Source organism: Lonchura striata, chromosome 2 (assembly GCF_046129695.1).
Source record: "Lonchura striata isolate bLonStr1 chromosome 2, bLonStr1.mat, whole genome shotgun sequence".
Lineage (NCBI taxonomy): Eukaryota > Metazoa > Chordata > Aves > Passeriformes > Estrildidae > Lonchura > Lonchura striata.
In genome coordinates, this window is record NC_134604.1 from 39,265,337 (window position 1) to 39,280,342 (window position 15,006).

At 36.8% G+C, this 15,006-nt stretch overlaps 1 protein-coding gene across 5 annotated transcripts in view; it reads left to right on the plus strand.

Moving 5' to 3' along the window:
• Positions 1-15,006, plus strand: part of CEP295 (centrosomal protein 295) — a 42,783-nt gene that overhangs the window by 15,192 nt on the left and 12,585 nt on the right. For 3 of the 5 annotated variants that reach the window (XM_021544976.3, XM_021544977.3, XM_021544979.3), the window contains exons 10-18: positions 226-450; positions 1,705-1,811; positions 3,303-3,509; positions 4,574-4,665; positions 4,795-5,860; positions 6,803-6,974; positions 7,117-7,269; positions 8,642-8,878; positions 14,116-14,222. In XM_021544976.3, coding sequence (XP_021400651.2) covers positions 226-450; positions 1,705-1,811; positions 3,303-3,509; positions 4,574-4,665; positions 4,795-5,860; positions 6,803-6,974; positions 7,117-7,269; positions 8,642-8,878; positions 14,116-14,222 — 2,366 coding nt within the window. The remainder of the gene's footprint in view (positions 1-225; positions 451-1,704; positions 1,812-3,302; positions 3,510-4,573; positions 4,666-4,794; positions 5,861-6,802; positions 6,975-7,116; positions 7,270-8,641; positions 8,879-14,115; positions 14,223-15,006) is intronic. The other 2 variants (XM_021544980.3, XM_021544981.3) reach the window with 2 other exon arrangements.

Genomic DNA, 15,006 nt, shown 5'->3' on the forward strand with positions numbered 1-15,006 from the left:
CAGTTTGACTATAAAACACTGCATCCAGTTTAGTCCTTCTTTTATAGCTTGCAGAGACAAGTTACTGTTTTTCTTTTGCAAGTAAGAGAAAATTCTGCTAAGATTTTAAAAATACATCTAAGCTACTTGTCCAACTCTGTAAGCAATAAAAAGGAAATAGAGGGCTTTTTTATGATATTAAGATATTCATTATCCAAAACTCTTAACAGTATCTATTCTTTCTAGGGCATGAAGAAGGAAAAGCTTGTCAACCTCGATCAAAACTTGCCTTAAAGAAATTGTTGAACAAAATTAGAAGCCAAAAAGAGGAGTGGACGTCAAAAAGTGAGAAAGAGAGTCAAAGTGATTTTGAAACTATTGAATCAGGCACAATTGCTAGTGAAAATAGACCATTATGTGATTTAGAACTTAACAAGGAGCAGCAGAAAAATACAGTGTCTGAAGCCAAAGGTACACAGTACATACTTGCATCAAAGTTTGTTGTGTAGGAGCAAAAGACTTGTACCGGGGGAGCTATGACAATGACTGTGACAAAACTGTTAATGAACTTCCAGTATTAAGTGTTTTGTCACATTGAATAAAAGTACAGTTTCCTATCTGTGCCCACAATGTATTGTGGATTTGTTGAAACCACATATTTGAGAGGTTTTTGCTCTTATGTCCAACTTGTCCGTTGAGATCTTGAAGAGAACAGATGTCCAAAATACCTTTCTGTTTTTCAAATCTCACTCAAAATGTTGCCACACTTGGTATTGCTGTACTTAATAGGTGTTTGCCTCCAGGGATAGAATTCTCAGTGCAGGAGTCAGCATTGAATTTCTGTACCTGTGAAAAGCCACTTTCTTTGGAGATTCACAGCTATAAATGCCCAAGACAAGTATAAGCTGATGAGTGGAGTTTTTTTCTGCTTTTAGGCACCATTAAAGAAACCTTTTTGTAAAATTGGAATTTATAGCAATTAGATACTGCAGTTTGTTTGATAGCCAAATTATCTTGGGCTACTTCCCATGTCTGTCCTTGGTGCCCTTCTGGTTAGGCTAATGCCAAGTTAGTGATCTTGTATGTTGGGTAGAATTTCTGAAGTTTTCAAATAATCAAGTTGTGGCATTGGGTTTTGGGTTTTTTGCTTTTGGATTATTTGTTTTCATAGGGTGCTTGTTTTTTTAAACAAGATAAAGTGATCTAGTTCCATCATGTACATGGCTATGCCAACATAATGTCTGGGGATTGGAGAGTGCAGCATGAGTGAAACCATGCCTTGGGGAAAATGTGCTGCTATTTGAAGCTAACAGTACAGGATTGAGACTTGCTTTTTGTACAGTAGCCAAATGTTAGATAGTTTTCCCAATACTGCCAGTTTTAGACCCTCTTTGTTCCAAGAGGTTAATGTGTGGCTTTTGATTCTTCAGAATGATCTTGCTTTTGGCCTCCCAAGTAATATTAGAAGTAATTTTCAGTCCCATTGAAGCTGGGACATTACTGTGTATTCAAGAAAGACACACAATAAAGGGCTATTAAAGACTTAAATTATATAAAAACTGATTTTCCAGCTTATGGAGACAGTCAGAGTAGTAGGATATAGATCTTTTCAAGAGCAGCTTATGCATTTTGTTGAGAGATATTGGGAAACTGTAAAGCAATATATAAAGAAGATCCAAGGTTTGCTCTGACTGCAATTACAGCTAAGTAACATGTATATTTTAGACTCTGTGAAAATGTTGGAAAATGCAGTTGCAGATGAAAAGTCAGTTCCAACCCATCCTCAGGAACAGGCAGCTAAAATGAGAATGGAAGAGGAGAGACAGAAGTGGGTAAGCGTGTTTATATTTTTTCTTACCTCAGTTGTGCTGTAAAAAACAGATTTACAAAATATTTTAAAGTATTTCAGGTTATACAGCAGCTATAGGCACTCTCAACATTTGAACTTTTACTGTAACATTTTCTATACTTCTCAAAAATCAAAGCTGTAACTGGAATTTAGAATAGAGTGGAAACCCCCAGTTTCTTCAAATGTAATAAGTGCTGTAGGCAAGGGTAGTCAGGGTTAAATGAGAATCCCAGTTGTACATTAATATCTTTGTTTTATAAAGGGAGAGTATAGTCAGCAATACACAACTCTGAAAACTTTATTTACCCTGTGTAATAATGTAGGAAAATCTGTGAGATTGTGTTTAGAGTGACAGGAGAAGCTTACAAACTTTGAGTAAATTTTTTTTTTCAGTTATCTAGGAAGGTTATCTGGGAAGCAAATGTAGAAAGTTTCTTGTGTCTCTGGGAATGCTATATTTATTACATTTAGAAAAGAATACCTTCATTATTTCATTAAATCTATTGCGTATTGTGTTTCATCGTATTTTAATTTTTGTTGTATCCCTAGAGACCTACCTATGTGGTGGTTTACCAATTTAAAAAAAAAAGTTGAATTTTGGGTCTATGTACAACCTTCAGTTGTAGAGTTTAAGTTCAGAAATCAAGGAAACAAAAATTTGACAAAATAGTAATATTAAAAAAAAAAAAAAAAAAGGCAATCCTTTATGAAAGTGTGGCTACTTTCTTTAACCTTCATTTCCTCCCATTTTGCACCTGGCAGGTGTCTGTAGTTCTGTGTCCACATTAACTGTTCTCAGGTCCAGCATTTTCTCAGGTTGCTTTTCCTGACATGCCCATTTAGACTGTTATTAGAGGCTGTTTTGCACTTCATCTTTGCCAGTACTTTGAAATTTTTCCTTGTTTCCATGCTAAAAAGCACATATGCTGCCACTAAATGTAGATCTAAGTGAATTGTAGCTGAGAGGTATATGGAAAAAGAATAAACAAACAGACGACTTCAGAGGCTATGGACTGCTCTCAAAGTGGTTATACATTTGCTATTTCAGATGCTTTTGTAAAGTTTGAATTAATGTTTAGATGTGATGAATTCTGATAAAAACTGAGTAAAATGCAAAATAGATTTTTCAAGTAAGTTTAGGAAAATTACTTCTTTTGCAGTCTTCAGAAAATTATAATATATCTTGAATGGATTCTGATTTTATCCATTTTATTTATTTGAGAACAGATAATAATGCAATAATAAATGGACTCAGAGATTGTTAGAAATATTTAGCCAGTAAAACAAAGTTATTCCTGTAGACTTTGGAACTACTTTTAAAGGCCTGTTGCAATTTGGAAATACCTGTCACAGGCAATAGAATTTCTTCTTTAATTGGGAACAAAAGTTTGTGCATGGCGTGGTCATGTGTGTGAGCAGTCTGGTTTCTTTGTCATTCAGTTCTAGAGATTCTCCCTTATTTTTCTTTTGATAGAATGAGAAAATAGAGAAACAGAAACAGGAGCAGCTGGCCTTGATTAAAAAAATTGAGGAAGAGAAAGCTCTTTTGGAGGCTGATTATCTAAAGATCCAAATGCAAACCAGTTTGGAGCAGGCAAAGAAAAAAGAGGAAGAGCAAAGTCAGCTGGTACAAAGCCACAGTCTCCATTCCACAGATCATCAGAACCAAAAGGAACATGAGGTGAATAATTAGAGAAAATTTTGTGTAGGTTTTTATTTACTATTATAATAAAAATAAAAAACACCATTTACCAATTTTAACTATATCAGTTAAGACAATTTTTATTTCTTAGGCTGTGAATTAGAAATTTGTACGTATTAAAGCTTCTTTTTCTAGTGTGCAAGCTTCTATTTCACGTGGTATTACTGGACCTGAAGGAGTGGCATGCATATGTATCAGAGGAGGTTTAGGTTAGATACTGGAAAAAAGTTTTGAACCAAGAGGATGGTTGGGCACTGGAACAGCTCCCAGAGAAGTGGTCACAGCACCAAGCCTCTCTTGAGTTCAAGAGAGTTTGGACAATGGTCTCAGGTACATGCTGTGACTCCTGGGAATGGTGCTGTGCAGGGCCAGTGACTGGACTTTGATAGCCTTGTGGGGCCCTTTCAACTCAGTGATTCTGTGATTTTGGGATTGTGACTTTCTGCTATTGTATTGTCTCTCTGTAGTTCAAGGGGCAGCCTTGATAATAATACCTGTTATTAAAATCTGGTTATAGTCAGATAATGATTGTTCATGTAGACATAACCTTTTTCAAGAAGATAAACAGAAATCACAGTGGGAGAAAAAAGACAGAAATCTGCCTCTGTTTAAATCTCAAACAAATGCTTAAAGAAGAGGAATTTATGGAGGATGTTGACAGATAGTAATATTTTTTATATATAAAATCTTGATTCATGTGCACACCTGGTAGTCTTCTGAGAGTGTGATTGCCTTGGAAATGCAGCTACATTGGCTCATTGCTCCCTGAGTTTGCAGGGTATATTTACCTCTTTAGGCTGAGCTGCTGTAAGCACCATTGACTTTGACGGTGTGTGTAGAGAGAGGCTGTAGCTGTGGACCATGTTCTAGAAACTCCTTTAGCTGCATTGCCTCAGGCTGAAATCTCACAGACTTCAAACATGGTGATACTGAGCAGCTCCTGTAAACTTGGGTGCAAGAACATACAGCTTAAGGCTGCTGCCATAATAGTTTTCTGTGAATTAGTTACATATGTGCAATTAAAATTATTTTATTTTGATTAGTCTGGAAATGTATCAGAAACCAGGAGTCCAGGAGAAGACACTCATAGACAGACAATACGTGATTTTCAACAACGCCTTCTGCAGCAAAAGAGGTAGGTATCTATGGAATGGAAAGTGTCTTTATGGAATGCCTGTTCGAAGTCATTGAATTTCCTTGATTATTGAAGTTGATTTTTCTTTTTGCACTGCTTTGAAAAGATCCATGTTTTTGCTCTGTTCAGGTTGCACAAACAAACCATTGAAGAAGCTAGAAAGAATCTACAGCAGTATCAGAACACACTCAGGCAAAGGTACTTGTCTAGTTCTGAAATTCCTCTGAGCACAAGGGAAACAAAGCCCATTAATTTAGAGCCTGTCTCAGAGCAGCCCCTACAGATACAAGGAGCACAGCCAACACAGTACCAGGCATCAGAACAAGTTCATGCCCAAGAATATGTGCAGTCATTACCTGTGTTTTCAGGAACATTGGTTATGTTGGAAAAACTATCTTCACAGAAGCAGCAAGAGCAAGTGCCTAATACTTGTCCTGGAAAATCAGTGCAGTTTTCAGAAGCATCAAAATTGAAGCATGGAGAGTTTCACTTGCCCTGTGACTGTCCTTCACAGGAGCAAGTGGGAATATTCAAGGCTGCCAATAATCACATCAGAGAACCATTCCAGTCCCATTTACCATCAGGATCAGTCAGGAAAGAAGTGACTGCAGTAAGAATACAACCAGAAGCACACCAACAACACTTTAGGTTTACATTGCCTGCAGAAAGTTTCTCTGAGTCTTCAGAAACAGTACTCTCTAAAGGGTTACCTCAGAAGATATATAACTATCAAAACAAGACAGAAGATGGAGAAGAGCATGCATTTAAGACATCCATCCTGCCAGTAACGAAGAAATCAGCCTTGGCTGATCCTTCAGCCTATCATCAGGGATCTGTAGAGAGCAGCAAAACAAGCCCTGATCAACCTCTCAATCTTTCTGAACCCATGATTCCAGTGCATGAAGAATCTAAAGCCCAGAGAGTTGAGGAATTCTTGGTATCAAAAGCAGGAGATGCATCTTCATTAAATTATTCTGGTATACTGAGTTTAAGGGACAGAGTGTTGGCCTCATCAGAAAGCATCCAAGCTCAGCAAAAGTATTTGAAAGAACTGCAAGAGCAGCTAGATGCACAAAGAGAAGCTCTTCTTTCTAAACAGAGAATACAAGAAAAACTACTTTTACAGAAGCAAGATAAATTGAAGGAACAGATGCAGAGACAGCAAGAGGCTTTGAAAGAACTTCTAAACAAGCAGGTAAGCTTTAGAAACACCTTGCATAGGTAATCATCAGTAGGTGATCAAATGTACAAGTCAATACTACAGTGTACCCCATGGAGTGTTGATAGTTCTAGGTGATTTACCATAACAAAAATTTTAATTAGGATTTGTGATTTGTAATCAGTATTTTCCCCTGTAAAGCTCCAAGAGTGCAGTTTTATCAAGTCTAACAGAAATACTGTGAAGGTCTGTGCTTGGTCTCTGAATGCAATACCCATTGAAATTGTTGTCTGAAACACCTGTAGGTAGAGTTGTTTTCATATCTGTAAATGCACCTCCAGGTGTAAAACAGCCCTTGTATTAACAATACGTAAGTATTACCTGAAAGGATATCATAATCATCTTGAATAGATCATTTTTTAAAGCTTGTCTTTTGTGTGTACCCACTATGAATTTGGTTTGGCAGCTTCAGTCTTGAGTTGTAATTTGCTTGTTTCTCAGTAACAGAAGAAAAATCCAAGTTTATTTTTGAGCTTATAAAGAGCCTCCTTTTGCCTCTCCTTGTGCTTTATTTTAAATAGAAGCCATCTTAGAAGAATAACTGTTCCCTGTAGTTCCTGTCTTTTGATCTTGCAGTTTCCAAGCAGCTAAAATTATTGAATTCAGGAGCTGAAAAACTAAAAGCAGACTTTTCAGCAATTGTTCTTGTTAAAAATTATGGGCACTCTGGTCTAATCTCACAAAGGCCCGGAAATGTAACTAATTGTGCTTTAGCACATTAGGTTTGTAGAGCTCAGTAAAATACCTCCATGTCCAAATGTTTCTGTGAGCTAAGAGATCTGTCTGGTATCCTGCATAATTGAGCTACTTTCTCAATGTGCTCAATATTGTCTTGCATGGAATACACACAAGAGAAAATTCTATTTTAATAAATGTGTATAAATATAATCTTATATAAAAATGCTCCTCCCTTCTAAGGTGAGATATATGTACCCAAATGAAGAAATGACAGAGGCACAAAAGCCTTTCAGGAGTAAGAGAACTGACTTCTTCCAAGTTTTAGAAAACTACCAGCAAGAGAATTGTGGCAGGAATAAATTTCACGGAAGTGAAACAATTTCACCGTGCATTGGTCCAGTTGAGCAAACTGGTAAGGCAGTTACGTTATTTTTCATTATAATTTTTATTGCTTTATGGCTGAGATGGAGTTCTCTTCCATCTCTCCAAGTTAATTTGAAGTATTTGTGTGTTTGTACACATATTATTGCAACATACTAAACTTTGTTTTACAGATCAGTCTGAGAAAGTTCTCTGTAGAGAACAGAAACAGAGGTCGTCCAAACCACCAGTGACAAAAGTCAAGTTAGGGCTTGGTTTGGAGCAACATGAACTTAGTGTTATACCAGAGGTAGACACACCAAAGAGTTGCAGCCTCTCTTTGACAGGTAATGTATAAAACATATAATAAGTGCTGTTATGAGTAGTAGATTGGAGGAATATAATATTTTCTGAAGAATCTTTGAGATTATTAGGAAATAATAGCTGATACTGTTGCCTTTCTTAAAGTATAATTTATGTACTAGCAAAGTTGTAGTTCGGAAAAGTTTATTCTGTGAGTGTCTGTCTAGAAAAACATAAACAAAATTTCACTAGGAAAAGAAAATTCAGTTGCTCCATGACCTGAGTTCCCTGTTGTTTTTCTTTTGGGCAGGGTCTGTGTTAATAGGCAGTTGTACAGTAACTAAAAAGAAGTTGGTAAATTTTCTTTAAAGGTTTACCTTCTGAGCATCCCAAGAAAGTGACTGTAAAATCTTTCAAGTAAAGTATTAGTATCAAGCTTCTACAGAAACTTTTAGACCATCTCTTTAGGTTGTTTCTTCTAGTTAAAAAACACTCATTGCAAAAAAAAAATTAGAGAGCAATAAAAATTTTATAAATATATTACAGTTACAGTCTGCAGACAATGCTTTGCAACTTTCTGTAAGGAACATTATTTAACAGGTACAACAAAATCATGTTTTCTAAACATAAACAATTTTTTTTCAATGTGTCTTCACATCTAAAATGTAATGCATATTTTACAAAGCTTTTTCATGTTGTGTTCTTAAAAAGGCTCAGCAGAACAATGTGAGTAATTATAGGCTTGTCAGGCTGGCATTCCTTGCAAAATAATGAAACAGCTGATATGGGACATGCTTCAATTAAAGAAAAGTAGTTAATGCTAGTCAGCATCAGTTTATGCAGAGCAGTTCTTGTTGGATGAATTTGATATCTTGATTAGATAGCAAGTTCTGTTGGGGAGGGTTTTGTTGGAAAAATATATCTATGTTTTCAAAAGCACTTGGCTTAGTAACTTACACTTAAGCTGTATAATACTGATATGATCCATAGGTGATTTATTCTTATATTATCAAACCATTGCTAATGGTAGGTAGTAAAAACTTGAGATTTTTATTGGATTGGGTGGCCAGAAAGGGCTGATTTGTGGGCTGGGTTGCAGAGAAAGAAATCTTTAAACCAGAGCAGAGAAGTTGTATTACCCCGGGATCTGGAGAAGTTACTGCAAGCTTTCTTGGATTTGCTGTGTGTGAAAAATTTGGTTTTTTTGAGTAAATACTCTGGTGGAGTTAGGAATTAGTTTTTGAGGAGTCTATGATCTGCATAATCTTTCAGCCTGTATAATGATGTGATATGGCTAAATTCATTAAAATGGAGACCATATAAATTCAGCAGTTTATTTCTGTAGAGTAGAATATGCATCTTAATGTTCCTCATGAAGTGCGAAACACTTCCTTTTTATAACTAAACTGATTACAGATGTTTTAAATTTGGATAAAACAGATGATGGTACTGGAGAAACTTCTCAGAGTTCAGCCTCTGGGGAGTTTGCATGTGTGAAACATCACAGTTATGCTCTTCACGGAGGCGCCTTTCCCTTGGGCATGACAAACTATGACAGAAAAGCCTCTAATGGAAGTCCAAGGCAAACTAATCCATCAGGAAGATTATTACAAGAATTGTTGATGATGGCTGCGGAAACTTCATGTGATTCAGGTGAGGAAATCCTCTCCATTGAAGAATATCATTCAGCAATGCTGATTTTGCTGCTGTTTATTTGTAGAATACGACCTGACTATTAAAGAACATGCAATGCTATTTAATGCCATTGAATTTTGAGTGTAAAAAAGGGTGTTTCAATAAGTACTTGTTTCAGAATGAATGAGTTTTTATCTTTTGGGCTTTTGGGATCCATTACCATTTTGGTAACAAGTCCGCATTGCAGGACACTTCATTGCTGGTCAACAGTTTCTTGTCCAGAGCATGTGCTTTGCATCTGTAACCTTTAGAATTGTAAAGGTTTGCAGGTATTCCAGGTGGGAACCTATTGGTAAACCAGTGGCATTCCTGATTCAGTACCTAATGATTCTCGTATTGATACAAAGGAAATCAGTGCTTAAAAATACCTCTGGAGTGTTAATGTGTTGATGTAGACATCCACTGAAGGATCACTGTGTATAAGAAATTACTTAAAAATACAGTTGAGACAAAAAATAGAAACATAAGGTCATTGTCAGCTCAATAAGACTTGGAAAGAATCATGTCTTAGGTGTGACAGACACGAAAATTGAGAGTTGTAGAATATTTCAAATTTAAAGACTTACTAGGCTCATTGAGTCCGACTCTCTGCTTCTCCCAGGATTACCTAAAACTAAACCTACTCCTTGAACTATGATGGCCTTAGAGCTATGATCACTTCCCTGGGAAATGTGTCCCACTGACTGACCACCCTCTCAGTGAAAAACCTTTTCCTAATGTCCAATCTGAGTTTACCCTAAATGCAGCTTCATTCCATTTCCTTGTGACTTATTGCCTTACTTAGTGTCAGGTAATTATTTTGTATCTGCAATTTCTGTTTAATTAGGAAGTTGTGACTATCAGCTCACAGTGCATTAGCCTTGACTCTCAGCTTGTGGGACTAACACAATGCTAAAGCTGAGCCAGACACCTGGGATTTTCAAGTAGCTGTGACAGCTCTCCTGTCTAGGAAAAATCTGTGCATAGCCAGTCTTCAAGAGAGGTCCATTCTGCTTTCACCTTTCTGGTAGCCATCATAGGCTTTTAACATGCTCCACTGAATATGTCAGAAGGTCAACAGTGTAATAGTGTAAGGACTGCTTCAGCTCTATTTGTGTCTGTCTGTGAAGACCTTTTATCAAACAAGAACACCTTTGAGGATGGGCCATGTTTATAGGTGGGAGAGTTATTCTGATTCCATAAAATAAAACAAGATGTTTTGGTTATCAAGAAAAACATTTTTGTTAGAAAGTTTTGTGAATGTTGAAAATAATTTTGTTACAGGGACATTGAAACCTACTAAGCATGTTATGGGCAACTTGACTGGCTTTATAAAAGAACAAAAAGGACTAGTTTGTAAAACATTCACTAAAGGAATTTGAAGTTTATTACAAGATGACAGCATTGCATGGTCCAGTACAATTTTCAGGATTCATCTAAAATATTGGAGTTGCAGAGGAGTTCTCAGAAACTTGGCAGCTTGCATATGCCCATTGGCACAAGCAAAACAACTATGTAGTACACATCTCCTGGCGTTGCTAGAAATTTCATCACTGGCCCTAAGCTTTAATTTTTCATTTAGTTTGCATTGAGACATCATTTCCAATTCAATCAGATTTACTTGGAATTTGAGTTGTTTTGAATGAGTACATATAAGCTAATTTTCCTTCAGCTGTTTCTTTATGTCTCAGAATGCCCCTTTTGAAATATGTCTATCTTTGAGCTTCAATTACAATGAAAGCATTTTGTCTTTTAATAATATTTGAAGAAAAGACTGGTATTTTTCTAAGTTGTAGAACTGTTGCTAGAGCAGCTGTTACCAAATTAATATAAAATATTTTGGTGTGGTGCCTTTTTACATTATAGACTATTGTATATGAACAATGCAATAGTTTATGTAAGAGGATTAGGAAACTTCATGTGAACATCTATATTAAAAGAAAAAACCCTAAAGCTTTCTGTGATTATGTGTTTAAGAGGATTGCCCTCTTGAGCAGATCAGCAACCAAAAGTGCCAGCAATAATCTTGAAAACATGTAGGCTGTGAGGCTCTCTCTGGTACTTTCAGTAACTAGTGTGGTATTTCATCAGGAAAATCTACAATCCCTTGCACTTTATATACAGGGTTTCTGAAGGAAAAATTTAAGGTTCATTTTAGGTTGTTGCTTATGATTTTTTATTTAATTTGGTTTTTAATTTTTTTTGCAACTTGATTCTTACCAGAACATTGTTTGCATTTTTTTCATGTTTTCAAGATGTAATTGTATCTCTACAGGTAAGAGCAAATGAGTGCTTTGTGTGATCTTTGACCCTGTTCTTTGAAGTAATGTTCTTGGTGGTTTGAACCTTTGACCAAATAATGTAAGTCTTTACAACTTAGGAGTTGTACTGCTTTCATGACTACAGAACCACTAAATGTGTAAAAATACCTAGTCATTGCTCACATGCTTTTCCAAATCAGACATAAAAGATGAAAAGAGAAAGTTGGTAAGTCTGCTTTTTACATGCAGACGCTTTATCAACAAAGGTGAGTTTTCTTTGATAAGAGGGTTGCCTTGGGTAACAGGCAGTTTTTTTGAAAAATCTGTAATTAGCTGCCTATGTAATTTTCCTCTCAAATTTAAAGGCAGCCATGTCTGTAAAATGGGTCTGAAGGACTGCTTGTGATTAGAGGGGATGAATTCCTGTGCTCAGAACTGAGTGGCTGCAAGTGCTACATAAACTGATGAGCTGGTGGCAGCCAAAGGACAGGTAACTGCTGAAGTGATGTTGCATTGAGCGCCACCAGTGAGTCTGAAATCTAAGTTCCTCTTTTACATAACACTGATTCATTGATAGGATGAGTTGGGAACTTTGGACACTTGATGTTCTTTCCAATCCTGTTTGATTAGAATGGGCCAATAGAATTCAAGCTGTTACTAGGGAATTAGAGAGTAACCGTGCATGTGAGACAGGCAGTTTGATAGCATAAGCCTGATTTCCTTAGGAAGTCAGCCTGCAGCTGTGACTAGGTTTGATACATACACCTCTTCCACAGTTCTCCTTGAGGGACACATCAACAGGCTTGTCTCTGTATATCTGCAGTGATTCCCTTGAGCAGTGTTCCAGATGTGATTATCTTCATGTGTTGCTACTCTGTACAGAGGTGTTACTCCAAGCATGACTTTATTTTGTGATCCAGGCTAACCTAAGATTTCAATTTATCTTTAGTAATCACAAATAGTTGTCCATAATCTGGCATTTCAACAGACTGTCTTTTCCATTACCAGTTTGGTTTTTGTTTGTTTCTTTGTTTGTCTACATGGCTGAATTTGGACTAATCCCTGTTTTTATATTGCTTTCACTGAGTGTTGGATTTTCAGTCATTTGTCTTTCAAATTGCATCCTAAAATAATTGTTGCCATTCCCCTTGGGGGGAAAAAGAAGCATTTGGGATATTACAGACTCAGCTTTTAAACGTAAATTCTTTGTCACTTTGTGGTGGCCAGAAAGTTAAAACATGAAATTCTCATGTTCATTTCAGGATGCTGTGAAGAACAAGAACCTTGCACTATTATTTTAGAGGAGGAAGAGAGAACTGAAAAACCCTCCTTTATGAATCACCAAATACCGTATTTTTACAGATATTATTTGGTTTATAGCATGAAATTGATACAGTTAATCCCTGGAATTAATATCACAAGAACAGTACAGTTTATTAGAGTTGAGTAAGAAAATATTTGTAACATAGCTGTCCACAGAATTTATATACAAGAGACTATGAAATGCTTGAATCTCATCTCTAGTGTATCCTGAATGGTGATGTTCTAGAGAAAATGAAATAACTTCTTTCAGAAAAGTATCTCTAATGTGGATGGAAAGTTATCAAGAAATGGAGAATTATGTGGTAGCTTGTTCCAGCATTTACATTTTATCAAATTTTAAAATAAATAGTTTTTAGTTTCTGAATGTCTGACAGCCATTTTTAGACACTGCTTGTTATTACTTTAAGTTTAGCATTTTGTACTATGTATTTCTTTCTCCTATGGTGATATTTAAATAGCAATTGATTAGATGATCACAGTTTTCATGCTTCTTCAAGGAATTTTCTTGAAGGCCTTGCTCATTTCCAGGATCCTCTGTCTCCCTGTATCCTGCTCAAAGGAAGAGGAGTGGACTTGAGCTGAGTACTTGATCTCTAAACAAATGTGGTTTAGATGTGTTTCCTTTCATGTTTTGTACTTTCTCCTAGATGTATACTAGGTGATAGTGGCTATAAGAAATCTTGGATTTTTTTTTCTCTCCCTAGAATGAGTTTCAAAATGTTTAATATTTTTTGAGAACACAATCTTTATTATTGTCATATCATATCAATCCATCATGGCTGTTGCTTTTCAGAGGAAATATCTTCTTTTTTTAATAGTATGAATTAGAACAATCAGAGTTTGCCATCTGTTAGGAAGCTGAGTTTCAACATATACAAAGTACAAACTAGTGTTGGGATTCAGAAAAAAATCAGATCTGCTGAAGTAGAGAGTGTTATAAGAGCTGAAGATTTGAAATGTCTGTCATTAGCAGACTTTTTAGAATTGGGAAAAAACATGCCTACTTCACTTGTGTTTAATTTCAGTTTCATACTTAGCACTTTCTTGAAAACTATACTGGAAATAAGAATATGTATTTCTTTGTGACAGTTAAGTTATAATCATAGAATTGTTAAACTTTGAAGGTGCTTTTCAGCACAGATACTGATCTTACTTACTTTTATGTGTTAAAAGCATTATGGCAAAAGTGACTCAGTTCCATGGTATTAGTCAAGCAATTTGGTGCTTCTGGTTTCTGTGATTCACTTAGAATGTCTGCTTTTCTTTGTAATCATTGTAATGGTAGATTGTAAAGGAGTCCCCCACTCCAGTGAAATGATTGGGATAACGCTGGCAAAGCCATGTTTCATTCTGCTAAGCCAAAACATGAATTTCGAGCTCTTCCTGTCTACTCTGTGGTAGTTAGAAATTACAGGAAGGTGTGTCAAGGACCACAGGTCGCTGATGAATTGGTGGTATGGTGCAGCAAAAAGTTACGTAGGTGAGAGGAAAGTGGTTAAGGATGGGCAGAATCAGTGCCTGAAGAGTGAGGCCAGCAGCAGTGGAGTGTTACTGCCCTCTGCTGTGCATTGCTCACTATGAAGTCGAAAATGGCTTTTTGTTCCTTATTGCTTCTGTTACTTTTGTGTTCAGCCCAGTCTGAGGATTCTCAAGTGTCTCAAGATTCACCAGTTGTCGCTGCTGAAGGTGGAGAGAGACTTAGAACAAGTTCTGGACCATCATTTGGGCTTGATAATACGGTTGGTCATATAAAAATAATCATATAACTCACTATTTTGTGATGTAATCTGTCTTATATTGGGTGGCTAAGAGTGGGTGCACTATTCTAGATGCAGCAGTAAAACAAGCACCAGGTAAAGAGGTAACCACTGTGATGCATCTGCTGGTTCTGTTCCTGTTCATACAGCATGGGATGCTGTTGCTCCTCGGTCAGGGCACACCATGGGCTTACACTCAGCTTGCTGAGACTCCTTCACAGTGCTGCTCCCCAGGCAGGCCCAGCTGGGACTGGTGCTTTGGCTTCTTTCTTCACAGGTGCTGGACTTTACCCTTGCTGGGTTTCATACCATTCCTGTAGAGGCAGCCTCAGAGGTCCTTCTTGATACCAGCACTGCTGTTCAGTGCATGGGATGCTCTTCCTGCCTTAATGTATCTGCACATTTGATGAAAGTGTGGTGTAACCTCCTCTGAGTCATGGCCAAAGACAGGGACCTGTGTACTTGTTCACCACCTCCACAGAGTGTGTAATCCTTCAGTCACTGACTTCTGAGCCTGATGATCCAGCCAGGTTTTTACCCTTCTTACTGTCCATCCATCCAGGTTCCAACATCCAAACTGGGATCATGGAATATTGTGAGAGTGTTAAAAGCCTTGCCAAAACCAGCACCAATCTCCCTACTTTCTCTCCCTCAAAGATTCCATCATTTTCGTAGCAGATAAAAACAGTATTTAAAGCATGCTCTGTATGACATGGATATATAAAAATACCTTGGGTTGTAAATATTCTACATGTGTATGTTTATA